The sequence below is a fragment of the Camellia sinensis genome, chromosome 1 (genome assembly GCF_055761805.1).
Source record: "Camellia sinensis isolate YWXY chromosome 1, ASM5576180v1, whole genome shotgun sequence".
Lineage (NCBI taxonomy): Eukaryota > Viridiplantae > Streptophyta > Magnoliopsida > Ericales > Theaceae > Camellia > Camellia sinensis.
Genome location: NC_138961.1, coordinates 14,514,544 through 14,532,074, shown reverse-complemented (window position 1 = coordinate 14,532,074; position 17,531 = coordinate 14,514,544). Strand labels below are relative to the sequence as shown.

Genomic DNA, 17,531 nt, shown 5'->3' with positions numbered 1-17,531 from the left:
TTCTCCCCCTGTGACATTATCAAAAGGAAATCATAGGTCAGAATCTAGAGGAGGAGGAGGAAAATGATAGTGATAAATGGCATCAAAAATATATATATCAATCAACAGTCAATCAACAAATATATAAATATTACATATACAACTCTCCCGTGTCACTCTCGTTTTTTGCAAAACACGGTCGCCACACGGCCTGGCTTTTGCATCATTGGTCGACAAAAGCAGCTCTCCTCGATTGCCACTCACCTCGGCTATCTCGCTCTCCTTGTCTTCTTTTCTTCAGCTTTCTTCTAAATCACACACTTGTCCATTTTCTTCTTCACCATTCTCTTCTATCTCTTCTTCACCACTCTTGTCTGTTTCGTCTTCCTCATCGAGAGACGAAAAAAACTGAACGGAGGAGGCCAAACCTCAATCTGTTCTCTTCTATTTCTCTACAACTCATTTCGTTTACAGCTCTCACCTCTAAACCATGGCTTCCTCATCCTGTCCCCTCACTCTATTTTAGGATCTAAACGATCCCATAAGCTTTGTTGGATCGAGTACCCCTACTCCTATTCTTCCTGTCATTCCTCTGTCTAACCTTTCTATGATGTCGATTGAGCAAATTGTGGCAGCTCAATCAGACATTGAAGCCAATCATTTCACACTGACGTCCTGTATGGAGACAGTAACTGCAGTCACAAAATTAGCTCACCGATTACAGAACAGGACGAGTGAGCTCCATTAGGTCAACGCCCAACTCTTTCTACTTCAGCGCATGTACAAGGATACGTGAGCAGAAATAGGCTCACTGAAGGCCGAAAATAAAAAGCTTAAACAGAAGACCACCTCAATGGCCCGATTTGGTACAACGTCGTTCTTGGCCTTTGATAGTCAGTGGGGAGTCGTCACTGTCAACGAAAGCACGGGGGCAGGGGCGTCAAGGGTCACCCAAGGTGATAAAAAGAAGAAGAAAACGATGGAAGAGGTGAGTAAGTAAGATCGACGTACGGCCAGAAAAAAATGAATGCTTTTTTTTATGTTTATTTTGATCGGCGTGTGGCCATAAAAAAAGAAAATGAAGGGTGTTTTTTTTTTGATTTTTTTTATGTAAATATTTATATTTTGATTTGTTGTTATGTTTATGTTTAAGTACTAAAAAATGAAATTAAAAGCAGAGAAAAAAATAAGAAAATTAAGCCTAAATAAAAAATAATAATGAGAGACCAAATTGTTAATGAGTATATGAGAAGCATTTGAGCATGATCTAATTCTCAATTTTTTAACAAGAGCATACCAATCTCAAGACTATGAAAAGCATAAATATGGAGCTAAAGTTCAAGTCACTCTTCCTTGAGGAAAACAATCTTCTTCTTACATTATCAACAACTAATCAGCTCAAAGGTTATGTTGTAAGAATTAAGATACCAAAAGCATAGAGATACCAAAATAATCAGAGATACTAAAACAATCAAGTCTCTTTTTCTCCCCCGATGACATTTTTAACAAAATCAAGCACAAGGAGGGAGTATGGTACAACATATAGGATGAAAGAATGTAAGTCTCATTATAGCACAAATAATCATCCATATCAAGGTAGCTCTATGATATCAAAAAAAAAAAAAAAATGATAGCACATAATGATCATACAATTGAAACTCATACCATTTGACAATAATGGACAAAAAAAATAGTAACATGTGAAGGTGTAAGCTCATAAGTTTGATATCAAAAACAGAATAGAAACTGAGGGCATTTTAAAAAATAATCAAGTTTAAATTCTTCCCCTTGTTTCATTTGGCAAAATCAATAGGAGATATGATAAATGAAAACTCATAACTAAAATGTTCTCGTCAATAACATTAAATAGGATGCCAAAATGATACCAACATGCAATCTACCAAGGATACTAATATGTAATCTAGAAGATTTAACAATCATAGCTCAAGCATTATGTAGAATACCAAATATTGCTCATAACAGGTTAAACTCAATATAATCTCATGGAGTTAATGTAAATCTAAAAAATGAAGCATGTTCAAGGTATAATAATCCATATGCTAAGAAAAATCATAAATTTCAATATATAACACACATTCTAAGCATAGCCCTGATTTTTAGGGAAGAGTATCATCAAAGAGTATACATTCCAAATCACATGAAGCATAATCAATCTTTTTCATATCAAAGTAATATCAGTATTAGCTCAAAGGATATAAGATAGAATTTTAACTTGAAAAGTTTAAGAGAGTATATGAGGCATACGTTATGTTCAAGAGATGGAAGCTTTTCAATCTTCAATTTTCTTTCATGAGGAGTTCATCTCAAAAGGGTTTAACAAGTATGTTAACAAAATGATTTCTCCCTCTAAGTTGGTGCTACCTTTTTCTAATGTGATTTGTGTAAATATAGCATTCATAGAACAATCACTATTACTCAATAAAAATACAACACAAATCACTTCTTATTACAAACTCAAAAAGTGAAAAATAATTTAATGATCAAACAAGAGTTTGGAATGCTATTTTTCAGAATTTTCAAGTTGTAACACATAGCATAATATGTATAAGAAAATAGTGTAATGCTCTTTGTTTTAAAAATGATGCAACAATCTCATTTAATCACATAACATTATCAAGAGGCATTTTCATCAATTCAATCCACATACTCAAGTGTGATAAAATATTTTACTCAATGTGGAACACAACATGAATGCTATAAACAATTAATTCAACAATTTATCAATCAAAAGCATTTTATGAGATGTATGCCAATATAATCCATATTCAAAAGATATTCAATAGGATAGATGCAATGTCTCTACAAACGTATGATACTTCTTTTCATTTAAACATTGTTGATGGATCATAATCAACGAATTTCATAACTCATTCAAATATTCCAATGTAAAGCATATAAGCATGAAATTTTCATATTGAACATATTCTTGAGATCATAAATGTACAATTCAAAATATAGATAGTATATATCTCAAAAACATGCTATGACATCAAAATTGATTCTACAAAGATATGGCTCAAAAATGAATTAATATATTAGTATGAAGTCATATATAAGATGTGAAAAGTATGCTCACAAAAAAATATTTATCGCTTTTTATCTCTTTTTCATAGCAATGGATGACATGATATACAATGTTAATGAATACATAAATCATTCATATTCTAATAGGCATTAATCAAAATAATTTAATTCTCATTTTTTAGTTCAATGAAGGTTTGAAAGAAACTAGCAGAACATGACTTAGCAAACTTAGTACAATTAGGTTACATGGAAGTAATGATTAGACACAACCTATTATACACAAATCACTCCTTAAATAATATAGAACTTTAAACTTAAAGGTGTGTTAGGAGTTATACCTTCATTTACCTCTTTGGAATCTTCACACATACATTACCTCTATTGTCACCTTGGTGATTTTCATTTCATCATTCTTCTTCTTCTTATAGGAGATGATTTTGCTCTTTAGATTGAACACTCTTGTTGTGCATTTCCTTTCGAAGTCCTTGGTGTTCTATGAGATTCCACCTACAAAATATGTTAATTTCTTTTTTGATACCCATACTTTCTTGGGTCCATAGGGATTAGTCTCAAGAACATTTAATCTCATAAAAGGTTTAGGAGGATCAAAACCAATGCCTACTTTGTCAAAAACACATTTTTTATTTCCAAGAAGCTTGTTGAGGTTTTCTTTTCCTTTTACAAAATTTTCAAGAGTTTTGTTTAAATCCTCAATATTGTTTTTCAAAATATTTTTCTCATTGGTAATAGACGTAAAATCATTTTTCAAAGTCTCATTTTCCATTTTTAAAACATCCACATCATTTGAAAGAGAAGTAACTAATTTCTTTAATTTAGAATTTTTAACACAAACGTTTCTAAATATGTCATGTAATTCATTGAAAGCACTTTCAAGTTCTACATAATTAGAAATTACCTTATCTTGAGTGAATTCTTCTTCTCCAAGAGCCATGAGACACAGATTGGCTATTCCATAATTTTCTCCCCAAATGGCTTCCTTTTTGCTGCCATCCATTATTAAAAGTTCATGAGCCATGAGTGAGCCTAGAAGTTCTTCAATGGCTAATTTTGTTAGGTCTTTTGCTTATTGGATAGCTGTAACCTTAGCTTCCCATTTATTTAGCGAAGACCTAAGTATTTTTCTTACAAACTCACCATTAGTATAAGATTTACCAAGAGATTTTACAGCATTAATAATATTGGTAAATTTTTAAAACATCTCAGAAATAGATTCAAATGATTCCATAGAAAAGAGTTCATAATCATGAATAAGCATGTCAATCCAAGACTCTTTTATTTGGCTAGTTCCTTCATAGGTGATTTCAAGTTTATCCCAAATCTCTTTAGCAGTAATACACCCAGAAGTTCTATTATACTCATTTGCATCTAGTCCACACACAAAAATAAGCTTGGCTTTAGCATTAGCTTGAAGAAGTTTAAAATCATGCTTATCAAATCCATCCTTAAGTTTAGGCACACTGATATGGTCTACTACCTTGGTAAGGATTTTAGGACCTTTAGTGATAATAAGCCACAAAGAATAATTGGTAGTTTGAAGATACAAAGTCATTTTTTCTTTCCAATGAATATAATTACTACCATCAAAGAGAGGTGACATATTGCTAACTTGTCCTACAGTAGAGTAAGTAAAATACATGGTTACTATAGATCAAAAACTCAAGATTGTTAAATCTGAACAAGAGCCACAGGCTTTGATACCAATTGTTACCCAAAAGACAACCTAAGAGGAAGGGTGAATTAGGTTTTTACAATTAAAATTAATAATACCCTAATAAAAATTATGACTAGCACAATAGATAAATATAATTAATGAATTAAAAATAACTAAAACAAGTGTCTTAACAACTATGTCAGTTAATGATTTTAGCACAGTAAAAATGTGAAATATAGTTATGGCAATTTAAAATAAAATAAAGAGATAAGGGAGAGAGAAGCAAACAAATTTATAATGGTTCGACTTCAACTCGGCCAACGTCCACTCCTTAAGCTTCACTTGAGATTTTCCACTATCTTCTAGCTTCACAGGGGTGCTAGCAAACTCTTTACAAATGAAGCAATCCTCCACGAATTTTACACAGACTTCACAAGTCCAAACCCTTACAAATCTTAGGTGATTCACAATCACTCTCAAGATTTAAAGAACACAGTGTTTACAACACTTTTACAACATGAAATTGTATTTTTGCTTTCAAAGAAAGCTTACAATAAATATCTCTCAAAGATAGATATATAAAATGAAGTTTTGATTTTTCTGTAAATCTCACACAGGAAAGATGGGCTTAAAGCTATAAGGCTCTGTGTATAATTTCTTAGAATAGATGTGAGTGATTATAGATCAAAGAATATTTTCAGATTTTTGTAACTTGTTTACATTAGAGACTTTGGTATATATAATGAAAATTATAGCCGTTGTATTCATTTGAATTTATAGCCGTTGGAGTCATTTCAATTTATAGCCGTTCTACTTCTATCATTACCAATTTGAATATCTTCCACTTCATCATTGTCATTTTGAATATCTTCCACTTGAACCTTTTTACCTTTTGAACATTTATAGCTGTTTATAGCCATTGTACTTCCATCATTACTAATTTGAATATCTTCCACTTGAACCTTTTGAACCTTTTGGCCTGCTGCTGTGCTAGGCTGTTTGAACCTTTGTTTTGGGTAGTTTGAACTCCTGATTTAATCAAATATTAAATACATTCTAACAACATTTAGGATAAAGGTTTAGGTGAGAAATAATGGGACAAAATAAATTTTGATTCTATTTTTCTCTTTCAAATAAATCATCAAAATAATTTTTGATTAAAATATAATTAAATAAATCATCAAAATAAATTTTGGATTCTATTTTTCTCTTTTAAATAAATTAAAACATAATTAAATAAATCATCAAAATAAATAAGTCTAACACTAAGGTTCTCGCTCGAGTGCAACTCTTGTCGCTTGAACGGTCTGCAAGACATGTGAAGTTCTAAGAGCATACATTTTGCACTCGAGCCAACTTTTGGTCGCTCGAGCGGAAGTGCAAAATTAAAGGATGGTTGCTCAAGCAGAGGAGCAGAATCTAGAATTTCCATATTGCTCTTCCAAATTCAAAACCCAAATTCAAAGCCACAAAACACATCTTTTTGGACCAAAAGCTTAAGAAAACATGTGTAAACTTGTAGAACATGGTGAATTCAAGATCATTTCACAAAATCAAAGCACAAAAAGCATGCCAATTGTGCACGCTTAAACTTAAAATGTTGAAAACATAACATACATGTAATTTCTTGACTTCAAACCTTTCAAAACATGATCAAACAAGGTAAAATGGTATTCCAAGCTATGATCAATATATGCATGTAAGAATTCTTAAAAATCCCACTCTAAATGCAAGAGAATTTGCATGCATGTATGGTTATCTTCTTAATTCTCCTTCCCTAGCTCAATTCTTCTCTTTTTTTTCTCTCTCTCTCTCTCTCTCTCTCTCTCTCTCTCTCGCGTTTGTTGTGTGTGTATGGGCTTAAAGGTGTGATTAAGGGAAAAAAAAAGATGAGTGGTGGCACATATAGGAGCCTTATGTAGGCTTGATTAATGGTGATTAATTAAAGTTAATCAAATGGACATTGATTATTTTAATTTAATCATTCCGAATCAAATTTTAATTAAACCTATCATAAAATTCTAAAAATTCCAAGTAACACGTAACTTAAGTCAATTTCGTGATCGATGCTGATAAGGCCTTTATTTCATAGAACAAACAGAAACACCAACAGATCTTTCTACACTAAAAAGATAGAAACACAAATAATGTAACGCACATGCAATTAATTCAGAATTTCTTCTTATTTACTTATTAGCATCCTTAATCATGGTTTAACAGTTAATCATAGGTTGGGGTTGTTGCAGTATTGCCGAACATTTAGGATTTGTTCAGCACTGTGTTGCCGAACCCACGCCGCCATCGTGACCTCTCTATCCATTGCGAAAGAGAACGAGTGAGAGAGAAAGAGAGAGAGAGAGAGAGATGAAAACGTAAGGTTTTCAAAATGAGTTATGCTAAGACCCTAAATAATCTACCAAATTTTCTACCAAAGCTCTCACATTGGTATGGGACCTACACATATGTGGGTTTGTGTGGGTTTCACACTTTGTGAGAGCTTTGGTAGAAAATTTGTTAGATTATTTGGGATCTATAGCATTTTCCTTTCAAAAGAAGATGAAGAAGAAAAGAGAAAAGAGGGAGAAAGAATGCATGAAATCACTAGCCATAGCCAATAATAGAGGTTTTAATGGTGGCTATTGTTGATGGGTTTTTTCTCTTGCTTTGTTTCTCACTCATACTTGATTTGAATGCAAGAAAACAAAGAGAGAATCCAGATTAGAGAGAGAAGTGGAAGGGGTTAGGATTAGGGTTAGGGTTAGGGTTTGGTTTTGGGATTAGGGGTATAATTAGTATTAAGGTAGAAGTTTAAAGAAGTGGGTGGGCCAAAGTAATTAGGTGAGAGTAAATATCAGCCCTCTAAAAAAAGTACACTGGACTGAATGCCCAAGACACCCTCTAAATTAGATTTATTACCAATTTTCTCTTGATTAAACAATACACTGGACCTAATACCCTAGATATCCTCTAAATTAAAGTTATCACAAATTTTCTCTTGATTAAACGCACAATGCAAGGTAAGATTCACCCTTAGAATCAAATCTTCTATCTCAAAACCAAAACTTAAAACAATGCATTTTAATAATTGAAAAAAAAAAACAAACAAACAAACAAACAAAAATACCCTTGGTAGGCAAGAAGGAAAAAGATTAGACAGAATAACAAAAATAAATAAATTTATAAAACCAAGTTGAATGGGAGGGGTGTGTGCCGCATAATTTTTATGGAATCGACACCCCTACTCCATTCTATTCAATTTTATGTGATTTATTAGAAATGATATAATGCGGGTGTTTGAGAAGTTATTATTTTAATAGATTTTTTTAGTTTTTAATTATTTTAAGAGATTAAAATTGTTATATTTAGAAAGATAATTAGATTTTTTTATAGTTGGATGTGATATTTGTGAGAAAAAAAATAAAATGATAATGAATTTGATGTGGCATTTTGTCTGAATTTGTTTTTTTTTTTATTTTTTAACTAATTTTATCTTTTAGTGTTTTTTTAACCAAAAAAAAAAAAAAACACTTCCCTTGCGTAAATTGTTTCCTTCGAACAAAATAAAATTGTAAGTTATATACGATCGAATTCAAAATCAAAAATCAAAAACAAACTTATGAATTTACAAACAATTTTTTAATTAATAGCAAGTTTAGTAACAAAATAAATGTGAAAATTCACACCAACTCTGGCGCCGGATTTGTATAACATAATAGATTCATGCGTGATTATCAAAATGCCTACTAGGATATACCTTAGGCTCCGTTTGGGAAGGCTTTTAAATTATAGTTTTACCCATTGATTTGAGTATGGTGTTTATTTTGAGTTTTCAAATTATAATTTTACACTCATTTCTCAAAACTCAATTCAAAACATAATCATTACTTTTCAAAACTTATAACCAAACACATAATTCAAAACTCAATTCAAATAAATATTTTAATTTTGTTAAGATTTTAAATATTTTAATATTTAAATATGTTACGATTTTTAAATTTTTAAATTTTTTGAATATTTTTAAATATTACCATTTTAAATTTTAATATTTTAAAATATTTTATAAAAATAAATTCAAACTCTATTTTATAAAAATATTTTTAAATATTTTAATTTTTTTGTTATGTATTTAGTTACAATTTGAGTGTAGAATTGTAAAAGTAGTATGGAGTTTCGAGTTATGTATTTGGTTATGAGTTTTAAAAATAATTTATTAATTAAGTTTTGTTTTATGTGTTTGGTTATGATTTGAGTGTAGAGTTGTTTTTAAATTTAAAATATTAAAATTTTAAATTATTTAAATTTTTTGAATATTTAAATTATTAAATTTTTACGATTTAAATTTTTTGAATATTTATTTTAATTTTTTACTTATTAAATTTTTTAGGGCAAATTGCAAACACCCCCTCAAGCTTTGGTAAAAATACAAATTCTCCCCTAAGGTTTGAGAAATTACAAATTGCCTCCTGAGAGTCAAATTTTCATAATAAATTAGGAAAAATTAGGGGAGAATCTGTATGAAAATAAAAATCTCAGAGAACAATTTGTTATAGAAATATAAATCTCAGGGGGCGGGATGTAATTTCTCAAATCTCAGTGGGAAATCTGTATTTTCACCAAAGCTCGAGGGAGGTGTTTGTAATTTGCCCAATTTTTTTTAGATTATTTAAATATTTATAATTTAAATTTTTTGAATATTTATTTTGAAAAAAAATTATTTCCTTTGTAATATTTTTAATTAAAAAATTGATTAATGTTATTTTCTGTTAATAATAATTTTTTTTAATTGAATTTCAAAAAGAGTTTAGTTATGAGTGATGGTCAGAATTTTTAATAGCGTGAAAGTAATGTATTTTGTTATGAATTATAACAATTTCAATTAAGTTTTGAAAACTCTTTTCAAAACTCATAACTAAACAAATTTTATTACTTCACATGTCAAATCAAACTTTCAAAACTCAATTCCACATTCGATTCAAAACTCAATTCAACACTTCATTCAAAAATCATAATCAAAAAAACTTTTTATACTCAAATCATAATTTTAAAATATACAAACTCAAAATACAATTCATATTCTCAAATCATAATTAAAAATTCTTACAAATGGAGCCATATTTTTTCATAATCAAATTTGGTTGAAAAGTCTAAAAAGTGGCACCTTTGCCTTTCTGCATCAAAACTGATTAACAAGTATTCAAATTTTGAATTTGTATTTTTTAAAGTTTTTCACAATCAAATTTATAGTTGAAAAGTCTAAAAAGTTGCCTTTCTTCATCAAAACTGATTAAAAAGTATTTAAATTTTGAATTTGTATTTTTTAAAGTTTTTCATAATCAAATTTGGTTGAAAAGTCTAAAAGAAGTAGCACCTTCACCTTTCTTCATCAAAACTGATTAACAAGTATTTATAAATTTTGAATTTGTATTTTTTAACGCATTGATCCATATTTCATCAACGCCGCTATGGCCATCAAGATGAGACTCTTGTTCAAAACTCTCAAAACCATAAATCCAATGCCAAAAAAAAAAAAAAATTGAAATGTAAAACCAAACGAACCACAAAGTAGACAGTAATTTAGATCAAAAACAACAAAAGCACACAAATTTGATGGATCGTAATTAATTTCTAAAAGTTATTGTAGAGAGAAAGTAAATGCAAATATATTCAATTTTACATGTGCTAAAAAGGAAATCCCCAACCAACCAACCCAATCTCCGAGCTTCCAAGCTCTCCTCCACCGTCCGATTCCACATCATCACCAAATTATATCAACGACTTAGATCGATCATATCTTCTCCAGCTTCTCTGCCTTCACCACCGGATTAGCCTTCGCGATCTCCTCCTTCCCCAAAGCCTTGAAATCGAACGTGCATCCGTGCTCCTCCGGATACCTATGAGACCCACAGAACGTCGTCCCGCACCTGCACTTGAACCCCGTGAACCCCACGCGCTTCCTGCACGTCGCGCACCTATTCGCCTGCGCCGCCGCCGGAACCGCTGTCTTCACCACCGCCGCCGCCTCGACCTTTGCCGGCGCAGACAAAACCTCACAGATTTCCGGCAAAATCGAAACGGAATCGAACGAAGAAGAAGACGATGACGAAGCCTGCGTCAAAGACTTCTCAACAGCGATCTTAGCAGTGGAGGCTTGTTGTTCTTTGATGCAGTGATCTTTGAAGCACTTGGAACAGAGATTAAGCGTCGTCGGACTCCCAAAGAATCCGCAATTGTTAGCGCAAAGCCTGTGATTTTCTGGTTCTTGCCATTTCTGTTCCTCTGCCATTCTTTTTCCAGATCTGGAAAATTCTATATACACACGGAGACGTATATTATATAAAATATATAATCTATAAATTTCTGTGTGTATATATGTATATATATATATATATATATATGAGCGATTGATTTCGCTCAATCAATCGCTCAAATATATATTGTTTTGGCTAGACTTCGTGAATTAAAAACTTGAATCGCCTGCACAGAGAAAAAAAAAAGTTATAAATTATTTAGAAAGATTGAATGAATAGATAGCGAAATCGAAGGATATGAGGGTTAGAGGTTGCGTACGTGAAGGAGAGAAGACGGAGAGTTTGAGGGAAAGAGAGAGAGGAGAGAGAAAGTGGGTGGGGGACAGGTTGGAAGAGCGGATGGGGCACGGAATTAGATGCTACTATAAATAAGGAAGGGAGAGGAAAAAATAAAGATGAATAGGTTTTAAGGGTGAGGTTATTATGGAGTCGAGTGCATGGAATTTTTTCATGAGGTTTCGTTTTGATTGGAAAATCTCAATGTACCGTTGATAATAAGAATAATGTTTGGTGATGTGATATAATTTAAGATATTTTTAATATTTATAATTTGTATAATGAATGAGATCAATAATAATTTTATAATTAATATTTATATACTAATTAGTGTATGTAGCATCACTTATAATGTTTGAAAATTTTAACTTGAGAGCTTTAATGCAATTCTAATTGGGTGGAGGGTAGGGCCACACTCCTCTCTCTATCTCTTTCTATTCTCTCTCTTCCACCTCACTAGAACTTTTTGGTTATTTTGAAAAGATGGTTAAAAGTTACTTTTTAATTTTTTTTTAACTTTTTTTGTAAGAGAGGGAAGTCGGTTAAAAACTGGAGAGTGACTTTTAACCCACTTTCTAAAATGAGCCTCTATTTAAAATTGTAATATTAAAGTTATGTATCATTACTATGATAATAATTTCACATATAAAAACTACAAATTGTAAAATTTGAAGTCGTAATGAATAAGAAGTGTGGTAATATATGGACACATTCTTTTAAGGAAGCCTCGTTCGGGAACAGATTATTTTAATAATTTTTGACTAAAATATGAGGTACAAAATTAATATAATTGAAATAATTTTTGATTTTTTATAAAAAGATGTGCAAAAAAATAAAAAAAAATAAAATCTTTAACTTTTTGGTATAGGTTATAAATTTTTTGATTTTTTTAAATAATTTTTTTTATTTTTAGACTAAAACAAACATATACCAAAGGACGCCTTAGGCTGGCAAATTATTTTTGGTATTTTTTTTAAGATAATTTTTTTTTGTTAAAAAACAAAAAATTAGGGTTATCACAAAAGTTTTAGTAAGTTGTTTTTTTTTTCTTTAATGTTTTTTAAATAAATTTTAGAACCTATATATATTTTACATCCTTCTAGACTATCAAATTAATAATACAATTTTTTCAAAATTTCACAAAAAGTAAAGAAATATTTGAAAGAAAAAAAAAAAAAAAAAAAGTGACTTTCTAACGGTTGACGAAAAAAGGTGAATTTTATTTTATTGTTATAACCAAACAATGCCACATATACGAGCCTTTAAAAACAATCAACATTATTGTGTGAGTAAACATCATACCAGATGAGAGATTGTCTTTTCCGATATTGTGAGACGATATTGGACTTTAAAGATGAATATGTTGCAAAATCAAGATTAGTATCTGTCCCTGTCTTTCGATGCTAAATCAATAAATTTCTCTCTTTAACACTTACTCAATAACACAAATAATATAAATTCTCCATCACATGGGGTGTAGCCTTTAAATAAGAATACCTTGCCCCCTTTTAAGTTTCTTTTTCCATTTAGAAATATAATTCGTCTGACAAGGCCCCCTTATTTAGGAGTACACTTTTAATTAGGTTGGAATCCAATCTAGAAATCACATCTTTATTAGGAGCACGTAACTTAAGTGTCGTATATTGATTGAGATTTTGGCCTAGTTTGGAAAGACTAAATAAATGTATTTTTTGACTTTTTATGAAATATAAGTTGGGTTTGGGTTGGGTTTGAAGTGATGTGTTAAATAAGATGATGTGACTTAAATAGGATAGTGACTTTTTGACTTTTTTCAATTATGCCAAACTTAACCTTAATATATGTCATAATCTCAACCAAGCCTTTATTTCATCTCAAAATCTTGAACTTACATGGTCCTACTTAAAAATACATCCAAAATTGCTATTGACGCATTATAAAAAAATTTATCAATTATTTATATGATTGTGAACTCTATAACGTGTCGAGTCCACATCTATATGAATAGTTGGTAAAAAATTAAAAGTATTTAACGTGTGTTTCTTTTTATATTTAAAAAATCATATATAAAATACTAAAATTAGTTTACACAAATAAAATAATACAATCAAATAAAGTTTTATAACTCAATCAAATAAGATCTTTTATATGATATTTTCTCTTTTTATTTATTTTTTTCTCCTTTTATAACGAGGGACGAAACTCTAACAGGATTTTTACTACACATCGGTGAAAATGGAGACCACCGTTCAACTTGGAGCTCTCAGAATACCCGATGACAACCATAATGACCAATAGCTGGAAGAAGAAGATCATCTGGTGCGAAGCACCAAGAATATCAAAAACGCGACAGAGAGCACTGAAAATCAAGCTATGATTGACGCGACCCAAGCTACCACAGAGGAACAAACTAAACGTTCTTTCAAACAAGCTCTTATCTCAACAAAAGCCAACGAGAAGGCCTTTGATAATGACCTGGATAGACTTTCGGATGATGAATTTCTTACTGATGAAGAAGATAACGAGGTCATAGAGGAAGCAAATCAATCCCAGAATGATGGTCTAGGGCCAGGCATCCCCAAAATCAAACTTCTGTCCCGACTCATTCAGTTCATTCATCGGCCATGGAAGGATTGCTTGATTGTCAGATTACTTGGGAAAACTATAGGATACAAACTCCTCGTCGGCAAACTCAAAAGGATTTGGGGATTGCAAGGAGATTTTGAAGACACTGATTTGGGTCTGGGTTTTTTCTTAGTCAAATTCGAAATACGAATTGATTGTAGCAAAGTATATACGGAAGGCCCTTGGATCATAATGGATCACTACCTAACTGTACGACGATGGGAGCCTGATTTCAAACCCTTAGAGGCCGGCGAAGTAGCCACCGCATTATGGGTAAGGTTTCCACAACTTTCGATAGAATATTACAATGAGAAAGTTCTATTCCATATCGCAAAGGCTATTGGAAAACCACTTAAGATAGACCTGAATACTGCCATGTCTGCTAGAGGAAGATATGCACGTGTTTGTGTAGAAGTGGATCTCGCAAAACCATTAATTTCAAGATTTGCTATAGGCAAATATATGTATGTAGTGGAATATGAACATTTGCATTATTTTTGCTTCCACTATAGGAAAGTTGGGCATCGGAAAGAGTACTGTAGCAGCAAGCTGGCACTAGAGCCGGTGAAGGCAACTCCTGAAGTTACACCTAACGGTCATGACGCTGGGTCACATCCAATCCCAACGGTTAGCTCCTCAGGGAAACAACCTACTGCTAACCGTGAACAACTAGAAGATTTTGGGCCTTGGATGTTAGTGAATAGGAGAAACAATAGGCCCCATCCCATGGTAAGACAGACTGGATCCAATACTACTAATTCTAAAAGGTCTGCCAATAGGTTTGGGCCTCTTGCTGCGAATGGAAGCATAGGAGGACTCAAAGATAAAGCTAAGCACAAAGGCCTAATGGACCTAGATATGAAAGGAGCACACAGCAATGTAACCATCTTTTGAGGCAGGCAATCCCACGGAAGTGAACAAAATATATTTTGATAGACAACAGGATGAGAGACAACTCATCAAAGATAAGACCACAGCTGGTAAAGGACAAGATAGACCTGTGACTCTTCTTACTGGCTCCACACCAAGCCTGGTGCAAGCTACTTGTAAAGCACCTAGTTTGATGGTTACCGAAACCACTCCCTCTAACCCATCTTCTTCCCATTTTGATCCCACTCCAGTTTAAATCCCTGTTTTCCCCTCTCCCCCACCTTCCACCGAAAGCCCTAACACTTCCACTGCTACCTTTGATCTCAAGTAGAAACCACCTGATAACCATAATAAGCACTTCCAGCCACTCCAATATCAGCGAGGACCCGGAGACTCCAGTAGCTCAAATTACCAGGATGCGGCATAGCTCGATGGGATCATATCTCGAACTAGAGAGCATAGTCATTCACCTAGTAAACATCGAGTGGTGGATAAAAGAGATAAGGCTGAATATCGGGCCCAAGTGGGTGAGCATAGGCGGAAGACTTCTGCAGGCAACACATATGGCAACTCTAAGACCATCAGAGCTATCTAAAAAGATAGTGCGTAAATATCTTGGTTTGGCTAGCACAGACCCGCTACCCAACTTTTCTAATCGTTCATCCATGAATGTTATGCTGTGAAACTGTCGGGGAGCCGACAACAAAATCTTTAGGAAAATTTTTCAAGAACTTGTTAGACTTCATCACCGTAATGTTGTGGTTTTGTTTGAAACAAAAGTTTTTTTTAGCTCCATGGGCCTTTTCTTCAATCACCTGGGGTTTACTGCCTCTACCATTATTGATCCTGTTGGGTGAGTTGGAGGTATATGGCTAATTTGGGATCCTTCACAAGTCTCTGTTAGTGCCGATATTGCCAATTCCCAAGTTATCCAAGCCACTGTGAAAAGAGAGAATTATGAAGATTGGGTCCTAGCTGCAGTTTATGCTAGCCTAAATCTTGGCATTCGTCAAAACCTCTAGAATGAATTAGAAAACTCTGCAAACACCATGGCTAGCCCTTGGCTTGTTGGGGAAGATTTCAATGATATCATGGGTCAGAATGAACGAAGGAGTTTCTCCCAAAACAACCAGACTACAGATGCCGAAAGTTTCTTGATAACATTAAACGTTGTGGACTTATGGACCTTGGCCACACAGGATCGAAATTCACTTGGTCCAACAATAGGCAAGGAATGGCTAACACTATGGAAAGATTAGATCGTGCTCTCTGCAATGCGGAATAGAAAACCACATTCCCCGAAAGAGCAGTCAGAAATTTACCTCGAACTTATTTGGATCATTCACCTCTTATGGTCTACACTGAAGATATAACCAAACTTAACCCTATTAATTATCCTTTTCGTTTTGAAGCTGCTTGGTTATCTCATCCTACTTATAAGGATATTGTTAAGTCTTCTTGGAATCATGCATCTTTCATTCATGACAACCTATTTTCTGTTGCTACTAATTCACTCACTTGGAACAAAGATGTTTTTGGTAACATATTTAAAAGGAAAAGGTGGCTCTTATGTCGAATTGAGGGGATCCAAAAAGCTCAATATTCTGCTTCTTTTCCTCTCATAACCTCCTTCTTTTGGAAAAAAAACCTTATTAATCAGTATAATAGAACTCTTTTTCAAGAAGAAATTCTTTGGTTTCAAAAATCTAGAGCCAATAGGATCACTCAAGGAGAGAGGAGCACTAAATTTTTTCATGTTTCTGCCATTACTAGAAGGAAGAAATTAAGGATTGACTCTCTAAAAAACGACCAAGGTGAGTTGTAACGCCCTCAAAATAATAACATTAAACCCATCAATATAAATATACATTTATATACAAAAGATCTACATTCTTCAATTCATCAGAGTACTTCATTACAAAAGTATTACATGTTAACAACAAAAGCAAATGTCCTACGGGCTTACGGCTTTCCAAGTTAACACTTGGTTACAAAAGAGAGTACTAACTCAATTACATATTAAGCCCTTGGCTTGAGTTTACATGTAATACATCAAAAGAAATAAGACAACAAAAGTGTGTCCGCCTCTAGCCTCCCAAGCTATGTCCTTGGAGGTGGCATGCTACCTGTACCTGAAAATGATGTTCCCATATAGGGTGAGCCACAGCCCAGCAGAGATATACTAAACCAACTATGAGCAATGACTAAAAGATTAGCAATTGATAGATGGCCAACACCGATACACCCACATATATTACGTCACAATTTCATAACATACGAATCTATGTCACTTTTCATTTTTCATCTTTATTTAATAGATAAGCATATTAGCTATATCAACACATCAACAGATAAACATATTACGCATCAACAGATATGCATATAAGCTGTATCCACACTTCACTAGACAAGCATATGAGTTGTATCCACACATCTCAAAGATAAGTCTATGAGCTGTATCTTCACTTCTCTAGACAAGCATATGAGCTGTATCTACAGAGTTCATCCTCCATCTCGTCCCAACACTATCCGGTTTAGAGGTACATCCTCCATCTTCCCCTAAACCGCGGAGTACATCCTCCATCTCCTCCTCTACACACAATGCATATAAACACAAAGGTTCTATACACAATCAATCAATACGTAAAATTAATGTATTCTATCCACCGTCATACTCTATGACACATTCAATCGATTAGTTTTAGTTTGCCTAATCATTATGCATTGTCTACAACAATCAAGACTATCCTCCATCGATAGCCCAAAGCAGTTATTTC

At 32.8% G+C, this 17,531-nt stretch overlaps 2 protein-coding genes across 2 annotated transcripts; one reads left to right on the top strand and one right to left on the bottom strand.

The window, feature by feature from the left end:
- Positions 1-10,269: 10,269 nt before the first annotated feature.
- Positions 10,270-11,500, bottom strand: LOC114289835 (zinc finger A20 and AN1 domain-containing stress-associated protein 6). Its single transcript, XM_028233652.2, has 2 exons — positions 11,264-11,500; positions 10,270-11,170 (listed from the first exon to the last, which is right to left on the bottom strand). The coding sequence occupies exon 2, from the start codon at positions 10,977-10,979 to the stop codon at positions 10,482-10,484; it is 498 nt and encodes a 165-aa protein (XP_028089453.1). The 5' UTR covers positions 10,980-11,170; positions 11,264-11,500; the 3' UTR covers positions 10,270-10,481.
- A 2,132-nt stretch (positions 11,501-13,632) lies between these two features.
- Positions 13,633-14,778, top strand: LOC145819407 (uncharacterized). The gene has a single exon (XM_082913411.1). It carries the CDS (start codon positions 13,633-13,635, stop codon positions 14,776-14,778), a length of 1,146 nt encoding a protein of 381 aa, XP_082769537.1.
- Positions 14,779-17,531: the final 2,753 nt, after the last annotated feature.